This window comes from Muscardinus avellanarius (assembly GCF_963383645.1).
Source record: "Muscardinus avellanarius genome assembly, chromosome: 8".
NCBI lineage: Eukaryota > Metazoa > Chordata > Mammalia > Rodentia > Gliridae > Muscardinus > Muscardinus avellanarius.
The window spans coordinates 51,058,897-51,075,949 of record NC_137794.1 but is presented as its reverse complement, the minus strand read 5'-3'; the positions used below and the strand labels follow the sequence as shown (position 1 = coordinate 51,075,949).

At 37.3% G+C, this 17,053-nt stretch overlaps 1 protein-coding gene across 1 annotated transcript; it reads right to left on the bottom strand.

Moving 5' to 3' along the window:
* Positions 1-3,466: 3,466 nt before the first annotated feature.
* FHL5 (four and a half LIM domains 5) lies at positions 3,467-16,686 on the bottom strand (the record flags this gene model as incomplete). Its single annotated transcript, XM_080699705.1, has 5 exons — positions 3,467-3,630; positions 9,178-9,364; positions 13,880-14,049; positions 15,035-15,209; positions 16,528-16,686. 5 exons carry the CDS (start codon positions 16,684-16,686, stop codon positions 3,467-3,469), a joined length of 855 nt encoding a protein of 284 aa, XP_080555831.1.
* Between the last annotated feature and the right edge of the window lie 367 nt (positions 16,687-17,053).

The window sequence follows — 17,053 nt, the reverse complement described above, 5'->3', positions numbered from 1 at the left end:
TTACAGTGATTAAATTTTGAACCCATGATTATAGCACATTCACATTTCACTGAACTAATGGTGCTAATTTGTCCCAGTATAACATTTTTAATATTTTTGTTAAGTAAACATTGAACCCTTCTGCATTCTATTCACTATAATTGAAGCAGAAATTCTTCTTAGTTTTTTTTTATTTAAAAAATCCTTAATAGGACAACATAAAATATTTTGATATGATTTGTTTACTTAACCTAATTTAGCCAAGGCAGCTCTAAGTTTACATTCACTTGTGTGTTTTCTCTTTTCCCTTTTGGAGCCACTAAGCATGTGCATGCTTTCCTGCAGCAAGAAATCTGGCCCTGGGAACCCTGCCCACTTCAGTTCTCTTCTGCACAGGATCATGAGCATGATTTTCCACAAATACTGTTGTAATCCCTTTCCTCCCCCACATAAGAAGAGTTGGTAACTTTTTTTTTTTTTTTAGGTACTGGGGATGGAACACAGGGGCATTCTAACTCCTAGCTACATCAAGCCCTATTTTTTTATTCTTTATTTTGAAACAGGGTCTCACTGAGCTTCAAAGGGCCTAAGTAGCTGAGGCTGGCTGAGAACCCCGATCCTCCTGTCTCAGCCTCCCGAGGACTGAAATTACAAGCGCGCACCACCACACCAGGTGGTAACTTTTTTATAAACATACATTTTTATCCTAGAGTTATTTTCCCTTTCTCTGACCTTTTCTCTTTCAGCAATCTCATTTCTTCCTGCTCTTTGGCACAGCCTCTCTGCCACTTCCAAGCCATATGGTTGTTAATGCACACGAGATTTGCTTCTAACTACTCCCGTGACTGTGCAGATGTCGCCCTGAGTCACAGTGCATCTATTGACTGCTTCCTGAGGCAACCCATGCCATTTTTGGATATGCCAGTTAAGAGACTTCGTCTTCTTATTAGATAAATCAAGTGATGTAATGGTCCAATTTTCTGTTATTTTTATGTGGATTGGTCCAGCTGTTCTGCAGTGTCTGCTACCAGGCACTCTCTATACTCTAAGGAAGGATCTCTGCAGTTGGTAGCTACACAATCCCATTCCTCCCTCCACCCTCCTATCGCCCCTGACCCACAACAGCATGAGCTCTGATTTGGGGTGTAACATGTGTTTAGATAGCATGTCTGATGACTAAGCCACCTTCTAAATATAGAACTATTTATATGTGAAAAATCTATACTTATCCAAGAAAGAGGAAAGTACACAAAGAGCTATATGCATGTATGTTTTTTATCACACCAAATATCACTGTAATATATAATTTTAATGCACTAACAAAATAATTTAAAACAATCTCTAGGAAGTTTTTAATCTAAACAATTAAAATTGTAAAGATTAAGCGCAAGCCTGATCATACGAATACTCACTCCTTCACACAGCAAAATGCCTAAATGCTGCTAATTGTTTAAGAAAACTTTATGTATTACATGTTTTTCTATAACTGGCTAGCAGTGAAAATGTTACATGTTGTGCATCTCTCCAGATTTTGAATGTTCTAGAATTCTATAGATACAATGCACTGTTGTTTTATGGATTATGAAACAATTGGCATATTTAGTTCGACATGTGCAGTTTTACTAAATGCAGGAAAAATATTGATAACTTTGCCTACGTTTTACAATGTGCATATGAAAAAATACCTTAGAATTATTAAGTCAATTGTAGTTTCAAATACCCTCTGCAGCCTGACCTTTTATTAGTATCTCTAAAGTGTTAGCATCTCTAAATGTCCCTGATTATAAACGGTTTCAAAAAAAAATTGTTTCTATAATAATTTTAATTAACTTTCCTGTGATGTTATTTTAATTACTGTAATCAGCCAAGGCCGGTAATTATATTTCACTCAGAGCCTTTAATGTTCTGCAGTAGTCTGAAAGTAGACACACGCATATATCTAGGTGGGTTTCTTTCTCTGACCTCCCTCTATCCTGCCCAAGGGCTGCTATAAAGATGATAACTGACCATGGATATCAGAGGCTGCTTTCCATCTGTCCCAAATAATGTGGAAAATATCACCCAAGGACAGCTAGGTGGGGTCATTAACAGTTAGCATATAATAAAGATAAATGAAGGGGGATAGACTTTTTGCTAAGGCTTCCTTTCCACGAGGAATTGCTTCCTTTGTGGCCTATTAGATACTGCTTATTTGGAGAGTGGTTCTGAGGGCTGGAGATGCAGCTCCTGGCTGGCTTGGGCGGCACAGGAGTGGAGGGCCCATCTATGGCCTGTATTACTCTACTGTGCTTCTTTGCAGGGCTTGAATTATCAGCACTGAATTATTCTTTTTCATTTCTTATTTTAACTTAGATTTCTTTAGAGCCCACTTTTTTTTTTGTCTGTCCATTAATCATCTATGTGATTTTTAGAAGAGCTAATTATGCATTCTAATACTTGTTTCGGTGTCTGGATGAAAGTCATGTTGCAACACTCAGTCGCTTCCCTAAAATTCACTTCCACAAGTGATGAATTAATGATCTATTTACTTTGAAGTTTTGCCTTGGGGACAATGATTATTCTGGTTAGCTTCACTCAAAAGAACAGATGTCTACTTCTTGGAATCTATAAGCGTGTAGAAAAATATTTGTGGGCTTTAAAAACACAATTAATACAAAATGTGTTGAAAATCATGCTTTGACTATCCTTAAGTGGAAATGATCCCCTTTTATAGGTATGAGAGTTATAAGTTATGAGAGCCATGGACTCCACTGTTCTCAAATTCCACCAATGAAACATGAGGACCACAGGTGTGGAAGCAGTGGATACACATTATACAATGGGGGACTGCAGCTTTACTCAAACTCCAAAGTCAGTACACATGAGAAATACAAGAATTATTTAACACCACTATTCTTTCTAATAAATATGCACCTTTAAAGGAACTTTCTTCAGTAACAACACTCATAATTTCTAGGTAACATAAGTTGTATACTTGTTTACAAAGAAATTTTTTATGTTTACTCTTCTGTTGGTACTAGAGATTGAATTCAGGGCCTTCTGCCTTGAAACAGCACCCCCAGCCCATTTCATTTTTTTAGTGTGCGTGTGTGTGTGTGTGTGTGTGTGTGTGTGTGTGTGTGTGTGTGTTTTAAACAGGTTAGTGCTAAGTTGTTGAGGGTATCACTAAGTTGCTGGCCTCAAGCCTGCAATCCTTGTGTCTCAGCCTCCCAAGACTGATATTATAAGCATGCACCACCATGCTTGGCTTTTCCTATTTTTCTAATAGCAAAGTGCAGGATTTTTTAAGGAGAGGTGACTTTGTGATTTAGCGTATATTCATTTCTGTTAGACTGTGCTTTTTTGTGCTCTTATTGTACAGTTAAATCATAACATGTGTAAAATCATTTTCTAAGACGTAAATTAAAAAAAATACTACTGAAACTGTGTTCTGGATTTAGTGAGAACAAAGGCAACATGGATTTTAGGTGGGAAAGACCATTTCCTTCTAGGCGTCAATGTTCACCCCAGAGCCACATTTGCGGCAGAAGATTTCCATGTTCTGGGTCAGGAAACCTTCTCCCACCAAAGAGATGGAGCACTTCCCGCAGTTAAAGCACTCGCTGTGCCACTGGCGGTCTTGAAAGCAGATAAACTTGGCACCTCTGAGACCTGCAAAGAAATTGGAAAACAAGAGTAGTCATTTGCAATAAATAGATGGAGATTCTATCATAGGCTCTCCTAAGAACTGAGGATAGATCAGTGAGAGAGACAGTCTAGAGGGGGTAACTCCAAAAACCCCAACACTGGTTTGCTGGCCCTAGATCCTGCTGGGAATGGGGGTCAAGTTTTGTCCAAGTGACCCAACAAGACTGCCAGCCAAATGCTGCCATAATCTACAGTGGGAAGTAGAATCTGGAAACAGATAGGAATTGCCTAAGACAGGTAAGGAAGTATAGTGCAGGGGGAAGAAAGTACAGGCTTTGAAGTCAGAGGTACCTAACAATGAATATCTTCCCCCTTTTTGCCTGTGAGACCCAATTTCTTTGCTGCGAAATGAAGATATAATGCAATAAGTGTGCACATCCTAGCCTGCTGTCCGGGGGTGTTTTATTGACTTTAGTTCCCATTTTTTCCTTCATACTTCCATGATTAGTTTTCTTACATTAAGTCCTTTGGTCATCTTGTGATTTGAGACACAAATAGAGAGTTTCATCTTCTGATACAGGTATCTATTTTTTGGAAAGATGTTTATTGTAATGACCGGGAATTTGAAGCAATGTCGTGCAACTCAAGATTGTTTTTTCTTTCTTCTGAGAGTCTCTTAACATGATAATCTTAATGTTTTGCCAAAAGACACCTTCAGTTTAGGGTTGCAAGATCCAACCATAGCAGCCACTTTATCCAGAGCATTAATCTTTTCCTTCCCTTCCTTCCTTCCTTCCTTCCTTCCTTCCTTCCTTCCTTCCTTCCTTCCTTCCTTCCTTCCTTCCTTCCTTCCTTCCTTCTTGCCTGCCTGCCTGCCTGCCTGCCTGCCTGCCTTTCTTCTTTCTTTTCATGCTAGAGAAAGAACCCAGGGCCTCACACATGCCAGGCAAAAACTACCACTAAATTACCTCCCACCCCTAGTCCCAAGAGATGAATTCTTAAAAAGTGTTTCATTAGCTTCTGGCACTTAACTTGGATCTCACTTGAACTATAGTTATTTTTTAAAAGACAGTAGAATTTGAATCTTTAGTGACACTCTGGTCTCAGACTCCCTAATATGATTCTAGGGTTCAGTGTAAGAAATTGTTTTGAGATGTTGTAGAGAAGGAGCAAATTTCAAAAAACTGAGAAAAGGTTGGGATTAACTAAGTTGGATCTATTTATTTGACAAGTTTTCTCCAAATGATCTCAGTTCTATGGACTTTTTGTGGCTTGATTGTCATCCATGGAGTGAAGTTACATTAATTAATATTCTGATTTATGAATAATTTCAAAATGCTCAATTTGTGATGGCAAAACAAAATGGATGAATAAGCATGTTATTTCAGATATACTCCATGAATAAGGTAATGAACTTTTGTTTCCATTCTAAAAAACTTATTTGATGTCTTCATATGGAGTTTAGTAGTTAATAGAGAAATTTGCATCAAATTCCTACTTTCTTTCCTTGATTAAATTTTAGCTTATTTATCTAGGCTGTTGTCATGATTACTTTACAATAAGAGTAACTCAGTAGTTAACTAATTAATTACCTAAAGCTATCTGAAGCATTAATAAGCTGATTGCAGGAGTCAAGTTCTATATATACATAAATCGTCTTTATTTATAAAACTAATTTTATGTCTAGCAGTTTGATACTTATGGAGTGTTCTTGATTTTATTAGTAAGCCTTGTACAAGTGACAGATGCAAAAGTAATTCTAAAGTTTACAAAGAAGAAAGAAATCAAAGCATCTGTCAGCTTCCAAATTTGGAAAAAAATATTTACTTCTTTAGCTCATTATGGTCACTTTCAGTCAGAATGTCATTCAGATAACTGGTCTCTGGCGCCTGTTTTATCTGACTTTGTTCCTAAGAAGTCAATAGCATATGTCGTGGTATTTGCTAAACCCTTGAATATGTGCCAGTCACCATTCACAGCTCTTATGTGTACCACCCCATACCATCCTCATCCTACCTTAATGAAGGAAGGCATTAGCATCATCTTCCAATTGTAGACAAAAACTGATAGAGAATTTCAGCTATCTACTTGAGGTCACCCAGACAGTAAGTGGTAGATCTGATTCAAAACCAGACAGTCTGGCTTTAGAAACTATATTATTAGCCTCAGCAATTTAATTTTTGACTTTATCTTTTGTAAAGAACATAACCAGGAACATTACCCATCTTTCTCTCTTTCTCTCTGAAGAAACTACAACATGTGAAACTCCTTTTCCTCTAAGTAAACAGAAATAAAAAAATAACATGTAATCCTTTTTAACTCTGTATTTTGCAAATATGGCAAATAAGGGCCTCCAGAGATGGGTCATTTACCCAGAGTCACACAGTGGCCAGGGCAAAGGCAAGTTCAAGGTTTTACTCCCAAATTCAGAACACTTTTTATTGTATCATCCTCCTTCTTTTATCCTGAAGAGTTTTGTTTTTTTTTTTTTGGTGGTACTGGGGTTCCTGAAAGCCCTTCTACCTCCGGGCTCCACTCCCAGACCTATTTTTACATTTTTTTTTTAATTTGGAAACAGGGTCTCCTAAGCCAGCCCAGGGCTGGCTTCGAACCTGCGCGATCCTCCTGTCTCCGCCTCCCAAGCGCGGGGCTTACAAGCGTGCGCCACCACGCCCGGCTATCCTGAAGAGTTTTGAGAGTTTAATCCCTCCTTAACAAAAGACACAAAATTGTAGTTACATCTGGAGTTTGTCTAACAGATGCAAGTTCATTGTAATGATATTAAAACATTGCACCTGATGATTTATATATAGATGTAGTAAGTAAACATAAAACAATATTCTGAAAATATTCTAACAGGCTATTTCTTTAAAATTAATTAAGGTTTAATTGACAAATAAAATTGTATTTTTATGCTCTAAAACATGATGTCCTAAAATATCTATACATTGTGGAATGACTATATCAAGCTCTTTTAACATATGTATTACCTCCTGCATATCATTGTATTGTAGTGAGAACTGTTTAAAATCAGCTCTTTAATCAATATAAAACACATGGTTATTAACTGTATTAACTATGTTGTACAATAGATCTTATTATTTACGTATTCCAAACTTATTCCTTCTCTCTAATTGAAATTATATATTTTTTGACCAAGAATATATAGTTTCTTAAGGTGACAGACATGAATGCCTAAATTTCTAAAGATAAATATAAGGTAGAACCAAGTATGTTCATAAGGTATTTTAATTCAAATGGATACAATTTAAAGGATCATTATTTCCAGAAAAATACAATATATACAATTAGATCAAGATATAGCAAAATGAACTGGAAGTGTGTGTGTGCATGTTATTGCAGTACTGGGGATGGAACCCAGGGGCGGTCTACCTCTGAGTGACACCACATCCCTATTTTTTATTCTTTATTTTGAAAGAGGGTCTCACTGAGTTGCAAAGAGCCTCACCCACCAAGTAGCTGAGGCTGGCTTCGAACCTGCCCAATCCTTCTATCTCAACTTTTGCATGTATGGTTTGATCACACTGAACCTCACTATGATGTGTACTACAAGGCACTAATAAAATAATTTAAAATGATTATTAGAATTTTCCTTAGACTATTTTAAATTAAATGCATAATCACATACTAGTTTTACTTTTACTTTTGTTTGTGAGCTTTTGCTTTTGATCATCTGTATGTTTTTGTGTGAAACACTGCTATTTTTCTGTCTGAACTTTAAAAAGCTGGACTCAGTGACTTATCTGTAACAAATCACTAGAAAAATCACTTAGATGTATATCTATGATGTACCAGAATTGAAAATCATGAAGTGCAGGGCTTCTGTAGGTTCTCTGAGATCATTGTTAGCTGTGTGAGTCCACAGAAAGCTGTGCAACTCATTTCGAGTTACTTAATTTCCTCACTGGAATGCCTTTTTTTTTTCTAGCCCAATTCAAGGAAAGATTAAAATAAAATGTGATTGCACATGTTTCTAAGGAGATTTCAGAGCTTCTACAAGTTCCACTTTCTAATTAAAAGTGGTGGAGATGGTGTTCTATTCCTTGATGGTTTATGTCAGGTGCTGCTGACAGTTTAGAAAGCTGGAAAGCAGGGTGGTTAGGAGCACAAGCTCTGCAGCTCAGTAGTCTGGGATTGTTAATGAAAGTCCTTGCACAAGCCAAGGAGGTAAAGTAGCTGAAAGATGGAGCCAGGATGTGAGGAACAGAGAGGGTGCCCTCCCCTCCCTCCACCAACAGGGTAGCTGCTCAGCTCCATCAGACCATGACCCTGCTTAGGGAATGTGAAGGCAGCCCACTTGCCTGTGGCAAGCTGTTCCTTTGCTTTTGGCTGCAAAGAAGGATTTTATGTTAGTCCTTTTTTTTTTTTTTAATGTGTGCAGGCCAAACAAAATTTGTCTGCTGGCCAGCTATAGCCTATAGCCAGTGTGAGATTCTGGAAAAAAATGTGGTACCTCTGGATAGGCAAATAGGACCACGCTTTATCAAGTGACTTGCTCCCTCCCTTTGCAAGTAGGTGAAAGCCTGCATTGCTGTGAAATGCTTTCCCTTCTTTCAAAGATGCAAAAGATTCAACTCTTACTTTGTTATAGTTATTTGAAGATATAAGAAAAAAAGAGATTGCATAGTTGTTCATTCTCTGGTATATAACCTGAATTAGAAAAAATAAAATATGGCCTAAAAATACTAAGAATGGAGAGTACAAATACAGTTCTGTCACATTATTAAGTGACGATAAATTGCTTGGAAGAATAGCTGCTGGGATTCTCAAGCATCATGCTGGCTTCAGTTTCTTTTGTATAGGATTAGCATTTGGAGATGGCTCTGAGGAAAATATAATGCATTTTTAAAACCTTGAAAACTCATTAAATGTGGATCAATTTACAATTTATGTCATTTTTCAAATCCTGCCTCATGTATTTTCTTTCTTCAGTAAAATGCTATATTTTATTTTGTCAATTTATAATTTAAACTGTTTCCAAGTAAAAAGAGAGAAAAGAGTAATCTTTTTGCTAGAAGCATGTTAAAATGAAGTTTAATTCATTCCTTACATTAGGGTAATGCTACCCTAATCATTACAGCTTCGGATATTCTATAGAATAGTTGCACCTAATTAAAATCTTTTTGTATTTTAAGTTGGCTATGCCCTTGTTTGAAATTAAGCAAGTTTCTGATTTATTCGTACCCCTGTCTCCTACTCACATCTTTAATGAGACACAAGTCAGGGCTCCTTATTAAGATCTTCTCTGACCACTAAGCTCATCCTCATCTCCTCTTTCCTTGAATTAGGAGTTAGAATCTCTAACATTAGGTTTAGTATATACTAACTTTTTGCAGAGTATAGATATCAAATTATACCCTGTCTTCTCCCTTAAAAGGTCCATGTAATATCTAAATTTATAAATTGGTACTCACTTGTGTTTATCTCAAAAAGAAACATAAAGGAAAGATTTATATTTTTGCTTGCATTTCCTCAGTTAGTTAGGTATTTTTTAATTTTATATAGCTATAACTGTCCTATAGTAGAACCATTTTGAACCAAAGAACTTACCAGTAATGGGTTGGGTACAGGCTGCACACTTTTTGGCATAAAGATGCTTGTAACAGTCCATGCAGAATGGATAATCATCCCTGGACACAAATTCCTCTTCACAGAGCTCCTTCCTACAGCCACTACACAGAAAACACTCCTTATGCCAAAGCTGGTCACGAAATGTTATCCCGCCAGAGCTTATCACCTGTCAAAGGATCACAAGGGCAATGAGTGAGGGGGTCATTACATGTCAAACCATTTCAGGACTTTTTTTTCGAGGAGAAGGGAGGTTGAACTCAGAAATGTTCTACCTCTGAGATAAACGCCCAGCCTTTTTTATTATTTATTTTTATTTTGAAACATGGTTTCGTGAAGTTACTGTGCACGAACCGCAAAACTTGGATTACAGGTCTCAAGCACTTGGGTTACAGGTGTGTACCATGTGCCTGGCTTTTGATAGTACTTTTATTTTTTATTGGTGCATTGTAATTACACGATAGTGCGATTCATAGTGATACATTCATATATGCACATACAAATATTAAAAATGTAGAGCCTACTTTAAGTCACTATTTTTGCGGTACTGGGGATGGAACCCAGGGGAATTCTATCTCAGAGGTGCACCCCCAGCCCTATTTTTTATTCTTTATTTTAAAACCAGGTTTTAATGAGTTGCAAAGGGCCTCAATAAGTAGCTGAGGCTGTCTGCTAACCGCGATCCTCCTGCCTCAGCCTCCTGAGTGCTGGGATTACAAGCGTGTGCCACCATGCCCGGCTTACTTTAATTCACTTATTGTTGACAAACTCAAAAATTTTATTTGTTTATCATATATTTGGGGAAATATTCTAAGATTGCTTTTAGTTTTATAGCAAATATGTCAGAAATTAAAGATATTTGCCATAGAAGTTATTTTTCCTAGAGTAAAAATGTATACTATTCTGAATAAGCAAATGGAAGCCACATGGCCAGAGTGAAGTAAAGTAATTTAAATGTAACGCCCCCCCCCCCACTGACTTCAAACGCCTCACAGCAGGCACAGCAGAAATCGTGATCACTTTGATTCCTTTGGTCAAATGATTAGCAGGCTGTGCTTAAAAGACTTGAGACTCAGAAAATATATTCACAGCAAAATAAAATGTGATATATATACCAAGGTCTGTTTAATTAGGAAGAAGAAACTCTTGGAACATTAAAAATCATTTTCTTGTGATTATATTCCTTTTGAAGACATGAGTAGGCTGAGATGAAGCCTGGTATCCACGGTTGGTTTTGGCCACTGGCTGATCTCAGAATTTAGAATAAGTTTCTTCTCTGCCAAAGTGGAGGCAATCATAATTTTACATGCAGTAGACGATAGATGAAGAACTGAAGAATAGATTTAACTCTATTTGAACTCTGAGGAATTTGAATTAGAAGCTTTTGCCGCTTAAGGTCACTTGCTTTTTGGTATAACATAAATTTTAGTGTAACAAAGTAAGATCTGTAAAAAAAAAGTTTAAGGGCTTGATTGTCAAGTAACTTGGTTTTTAAAAAATCTAAAATCTATGGTATTTGGTTTGGGTTGAAAAAAAATGTTTTTCTTCAGCTTCGATCAAAACATTTATATCTAGCCAGGCATGGTGATGTACAATTGTAATCCAAGTACTTGGGAGGCTGAGACAGGAAGATCATAGGTTTGCAGAAAGATTCAGCTTCTTAGTGAGGCCCTTTGCAACTTAGTGAGACCCTGTCTCAAAAATAAAGAATAAAAAATAGGAATAGGGTGTAGCTCGGAGGTAGAATGCCCCTGATTTCAAAAAATAAAAAAAGAAAGAAAAAGAAAGAAAGGAAGAAGGAGGAAGGAAGGAAGGAAGAAAGAAAGAAAGAAAGAAAGAAAGAAAGAAAGAAAGAAAGAAAAGAACCAAAAACAATAACAACAACAAAAAATTATTTATATCCAGCATTCCTCAAGGAGCTCATGGCTTTAAAAGTTAAAAAGAAAATAATCTGGTAGGCCATGATCTGTGTACTACCCAATGTAAACATATAAATATTTGATGACTTCAAGTGATATTCTAAATATAGTCACAGGCTCATATAACCTGGGAAACATCAGCACTTTGTCCCAGACTGTGCTCAGTACTGATTCACTAGAGAAGTTCCAGTCTTGAGTCTGTAGCAACATTTGAAAGGAAGTTTATATTGTGTCTAGTAGATTTTAAAATAATTCCCACAACTTTCCTTAATATTTCAGCTCAAGTCTGACTATTTAGTTGTCTCTCAAAACAGCAAGATAAACCTACTTATTTTATTTCCAGAGTCTATTTTTACATTGATGTATTTAATTACTCATCATCATGAGGTGCACTGCGATAGAAATATAAATGCAAACAGCGCTTGGTGTGTTTCTCTCTGGACTCCTCCCCACTTTCTCCCCCTCCCTATATATAATACTGAAATTAGTGCCAGGCGTGGTGACATATGCCTGCAATCCTAGTACTTGGGAGGCTGAGACAGGTGGATCACAGGTTCAAGAACAGCCTTGGCAATGTAGCAGGACTCTCAGCAACCCAGCAAAACCCTGTTTCAAAAACTAAAAAATAAAATAAAGGCTGGAGGTATAGCTTGGAGGTAGAATGTCTCTGGGTTCAATCTTCAGTACAAAAGAAGAAAAGAAAGGAAAAAAGAAGAGAAAAGAAAAGAAGAGAAAAGAAGTCAGTATTGATAACTTCATATAGATGGGCACAGCATTATTTGGTGTTTCCTTTATTAAGTTTTCCCTTTCACCTTCCCATTTCTCTCTCCAAATCTCCTTCCCCTATTCTACTAGTGCCTTCCCTCCTTTGTCCCTTTCCTTTCCGAGTTTCTCTCTATTAATGAAAAGACATGAGCCTTCACTTTCTGAGACCGGCTAATCTTACTTAGCATAATATTCTCTAATTCCATCATTTTCCTGAAAATATTTCCTATGGCTGAGTATAATTTCACTGCATGTATAAGCCATACAATAACACATTTATCTGTTGATAATGGTTTTATAGTTTGGCTCTTGTGATTTGTGCTGCTAACATGGATATGCATATATCCTTGTAATATTCTGACTTCAATTACTCAATTTTTTTTATTTTTGGTGGTACTGGGGTTCCTGGAAGCCCTTCTAACTCCGGGCTACACTCCCAGACCTATTTTATACTATTTTTTATTTGGAAACAGGGTCTCAAGCCAGCGAGGCTGGCCTCAAACCTGCGTGATCCTCCTGTCTCCACCTCCCAAGCGCAGAGATTACAAGCGTGCTCCACCACGCCCGGATGGTGACAATTCAATGAAGCTTTATCAGTCGTAAGATCAAAAAGTCTGACTGCTTTTGATGGAGGTGCTTAGATATTAGATGATTTCATGTCATGTTACTATCCATTGTAATCCTCAGCCATCATTATAGTGTAATTTAGTAATTATAAAGTGCATATTTTTAATATAAATGTACTATTGGTATTGTTAATACATGTAGAAGGTTACTGTACATGTATGCATATGAACACCTGTGGTAATGAAACTTCCAGCTGTTCAGATGCAGATATACAATGGCCTTAAGAAAGTTACCAAAGTAGCACATAGAAAAAAGTGTGGCAGAAATATTGTACTGACCCAATGTGCTTTCATGATTCAGTTTTCTCATCACGAGTTATAGCATCAATTTAAACTTATAATGCCTCCTGTGTCGAGGCTTTTTTAAGAACTTAAATATATACAATGAAATAGAGACAGGCTTCATCAAGATGATAGACATGAGCCACTTTTCACATAGAAGCTTAGAGGATTAGAATGAATCGCACAAAGCTTACTTCTAAAAACTATTTTTTTTTTCCTAATGGAAAACATGCTTTGAATGGGAAACACAGTCAAAGAAGGTCCTGAATGTTACTTTGGAGCCTGAAGTGAAGGAAGTTCTATTATTAGTCTTCTTGGTGTCTTTATGTTAGTGAATTTTCCTCAGGAGCTCCTTGCTCTCTTAATCCTACCAACCCACGCCTTGAAAATGCAGAAGCATCAAACCAAGAAGACATCTACATTGCTGGAACATAAAATGAAGCCGGGCGTGGTGGCTCACGCTTGTAATCCCAGCATTCGGGAGGCTGAGACCGGAGGATCACGGTTCACAGACAGCCTCAGCTACTTAGCCAGGCCCTCTGCAACTCAGTGAGACCCGGTTTCAAAATAAAGAATAAGAAATAGGGCTCGGATGGTCGAATGCCCCTGGGTTCCATCCCCAGACCCCACCCCCCACATACACACAAAACAAAACCATAAAATGAGGTGGTAAACACCTATTTAACTTGGTTCTTTAGTCATTCTGGGAGGCAAATTCATATTTCTCTGAAACAGTTAACACTGAAAAGATCAAAATTATTTTCTAGGAAATATTTTGTATTCAAAGAAATGTACTCTCTCCCAGAATATATAAACTCTCATAGAAATATAGCGAATGAAACCAGAATACCAAATCACTTGGAATGTTTGGAAAATGAAGTTCATGTTATGAGTGAAATTTTATGGCTGATATAAATAGATTGTCATCCTCATTATGACAGAGAGTGGTTTGGGGCAAGTTGGTATTAAAAACTAACATTAATGTGCTAGGCAGATATATCAGAACAGCGTCGATTCATTCCAAACATATGATGTAGGTAAAAAGCAATGGTCTGGAAGGTTCCACAAACCTCATCCTCTTTAGATAATTACCTTCTTACAAAAGTTGCAGTAATGAGCAAACTCTTTCTCAAAGCATGGCACACAATAATTTCCACTCTCTTTGGAGATCAAAGGCTTTGTTCCTATTGGCTGTCGGCAATGTTCACAAACAAAGCAGGTTTCGTGCCAGTAGTTCCCCTTGAATTCCATTTTTCGAGAACCTGAAATCCAAAAGCAAAAACCTGTTAGTACAAGTCAGGAGCAGTTCTATTTTCTTGAGGCAAATACAGACCAAATTACTTAAAATGCATATTTTAAACATGAAGGCGAAAAAATGTTCTTTTAGAAAATAGTATATTGTGAGTTCCATTTGGGAAAAGTTAATAAAGTTTAGCCATGATGACAGTGAATCACCCTTTCACCGAAACCTCATCCAAGCCCTGCCTGGAAGATTTGGAGAAGTTAAAGTACTTTAAGTGGAGACTAAATGGCTGCATATGGTTTAAATAAATGAAGCCACAATAGTCATTGGAGGGGTATTAGGAATATCCAGGGCATAACTTCTGAGATTTATGGTCTACAGTTATGGCCTCTGAAATTCTTTGAATTCGTAATAAGAAAATGTATGTGTGCATGTATGTGTATGAGAAAGAAGGAGGGGAGACTGGTTGAAAGAGAGAATGCATCATGTTCTCATGCTGCTGCCTATAGGGAGAGAGAAAAGAACCAACTTAGAGTAAATTATTGCTTGCCCCAAATGGAATGATTTACCTGGATTCTTGTCATCCCTAAGAGAGAATAATGCTTGACTCTCACATCAGTTTGTGTAGAGCTACAAAACAATGCTTGGTTCCAATCTCTAAGGACAAATCATTCTTTCTAATGCCATTGGTTATACCCAGGGCAGGGCATTTAGTGTGATTGGTATAAAATTTTATCTCTATTTGAGAGTCCAGGTTCTGCTTTAAAAAATATCTATAAATTAGGTTCTATGAGAACACACAGAACACCACAAATTACCTGTTGGATAATAAGTAAGTGAACAATATTTTTTTATTTTCTTGAGTATATTCAATGAGATCAAGAGTGAGCAAGAGATATGCTTCTCAAACCCAGTGCTTTGCAAGCTCAGCACTCCTCCCATTCTGGTGCTTAATGAGAGGCACTGCGCTTCCTGCTAGAAGCAGAGCTCCCTGGAGGTCTTACCAGGCATGATGGTTCTCTTGCAATGGAAGCACTTGGAGGAACATTCGTTAGAATAGCACTCTGTGCACAGAAGGCGCTCGTCCTTGGCAACAAAAGGCTTTTCCACCAAAGAGTGGTTGCATTTGGTGCACTTGAAGCATTCTTCATGCCAGTGCCGGTTTTTGTAACACAGATCCTTCGAGACAGTAAATAAAAGTTAATTAAATGTGTTTGCAACAAAGGCCATTTTATAAGACAAAATAACACTCACGGGACTCGGGTACCAGTAGGTTGTGCTACTAGCTTGAGGGAAAGTTGTTATTGATACTGTTATCTACAGAGAGGAAACTCTCAGGGGTGATTATGAGCTAGAGCCTGGGGGTTTTTTTGGTAGGTGACTAAAGGGAGCTGGAAAATAAATGAACTCTGTGCTCTTTCCTCACATCTCTCCCACCTTCATGGGGTGAATTTTAATTTTTAGATTGTAATATATCATTACTCTTTGAGATTTAGCTAAACAAACAAATGAGTATAGAAATAACGCCACCTAATTAAAGCAAAGGCAGATGAAGAATAAAAATGAGGAGGAGGAGGAGGAGGAGGAGGAGGAGGAGGAGGAGGAGGAGGAGGAGGGAAAAAGGGTAGGAGGAATTGGCAGTCTGAGGAGAGGTACCAAAGCATATTGGAGTTTAGTCTGATTCTTTTATTTTATGGTATTGAGGATTTAACCCAGGCTCATTCTTCCTCTGAGCCACACTTCCTGCCCATCTTTTCTTTTTTGTTTTAATTTATTTATTTTTTTATGATACTGGGGTTCCTGGAAACCCTTCTACTTCCAAGCTACACTCCCAGACCTATTTTATGCTTTTTTTTAAATTTGGAAACAGGGTCTCTTAAGCCACATGGCTGGCTTCAAACCTGTGTGATCCTCCTGTCTCCACCTCCCAAGCGCGGGGATTACAAGCATGTGCCACCACGCCCGGCGCTCTTTTTTTTATTTTTATTTTTTACTTTTTTTATTGGTGCATTGTATTCATACATCATAATGGTCTTTTTTAAAAATTTAAAACAGGGGTCTCCCTAAGTTGCTAATGCTGGCCTCAAACTTGGGATCCTCTTCTGTTTCAAGCTCCTAACTACTGGGGTTACAGATGTATACCACCATGTCCAGCTGAGGCTGATTCTTAAATTGTAAGGCACAGACTGAATCATTTATGTATTTATTTATTACTCTTGTTGTTTCAAGTAGCTATGTAGGTTTGGAAACATAGCTTAACTTCTTTAATTTTTACCTCCTAAATATATTGTACAAGATCATGGGAGAATTAAAGCACAAGTCATATTTCATAGTGCTAAGTGTAGTAGCTAGGATTTCATTAGTGATATCTTTTACAATCCTTACAGACAGTAATGGGAAAACAGTACTGAAAGTCAACAATGAGAAAGGACATTTTAAAACATGTATCTGCAGTTGACAACCAGGACATCTGTGAACTGAGCAAGATGAGACCTACCTTGGAATCTGATTCAATTGGTTCTTTGCATTCCTCACAATAGTTAGAAAAGATACGATCATAACATGAAACACAGTATGGATTGTCTTCCCTTAGTACATATTTCTTCCCAAGAAGTGAGGCTGTGCAGTATTGACAATCAAACCGAGCAGCTGTCATTTTGATTTAATCCTGTTAATAAAAACATGATTTTTTGCATGTAAAAGCAAAATTTTAATATATTACAAATCCTTCACACACTGTGATGCAAATCCTTACATAAAATTACATTTTCTTAAGCAAAAATATACCAATTCAAGAACGTAAGTTTGTAGTCATCGTGACATTTGGAGTGATTGAGGAAAGGCTACTCTTCCACGTTGGCAGTTCTTGTCTGTTTTGCTATGGAAAAAACAAAGCACCAAGCCAGCAGCTTGGTTGAGAAAATTATCTTCTTTTCATAATAAGCTAATGTGTACATCAATAAGAATATGGTATGGTTGAAGTAGGATAGCTTCACCTCAAACATATAAACATGACCTATTGA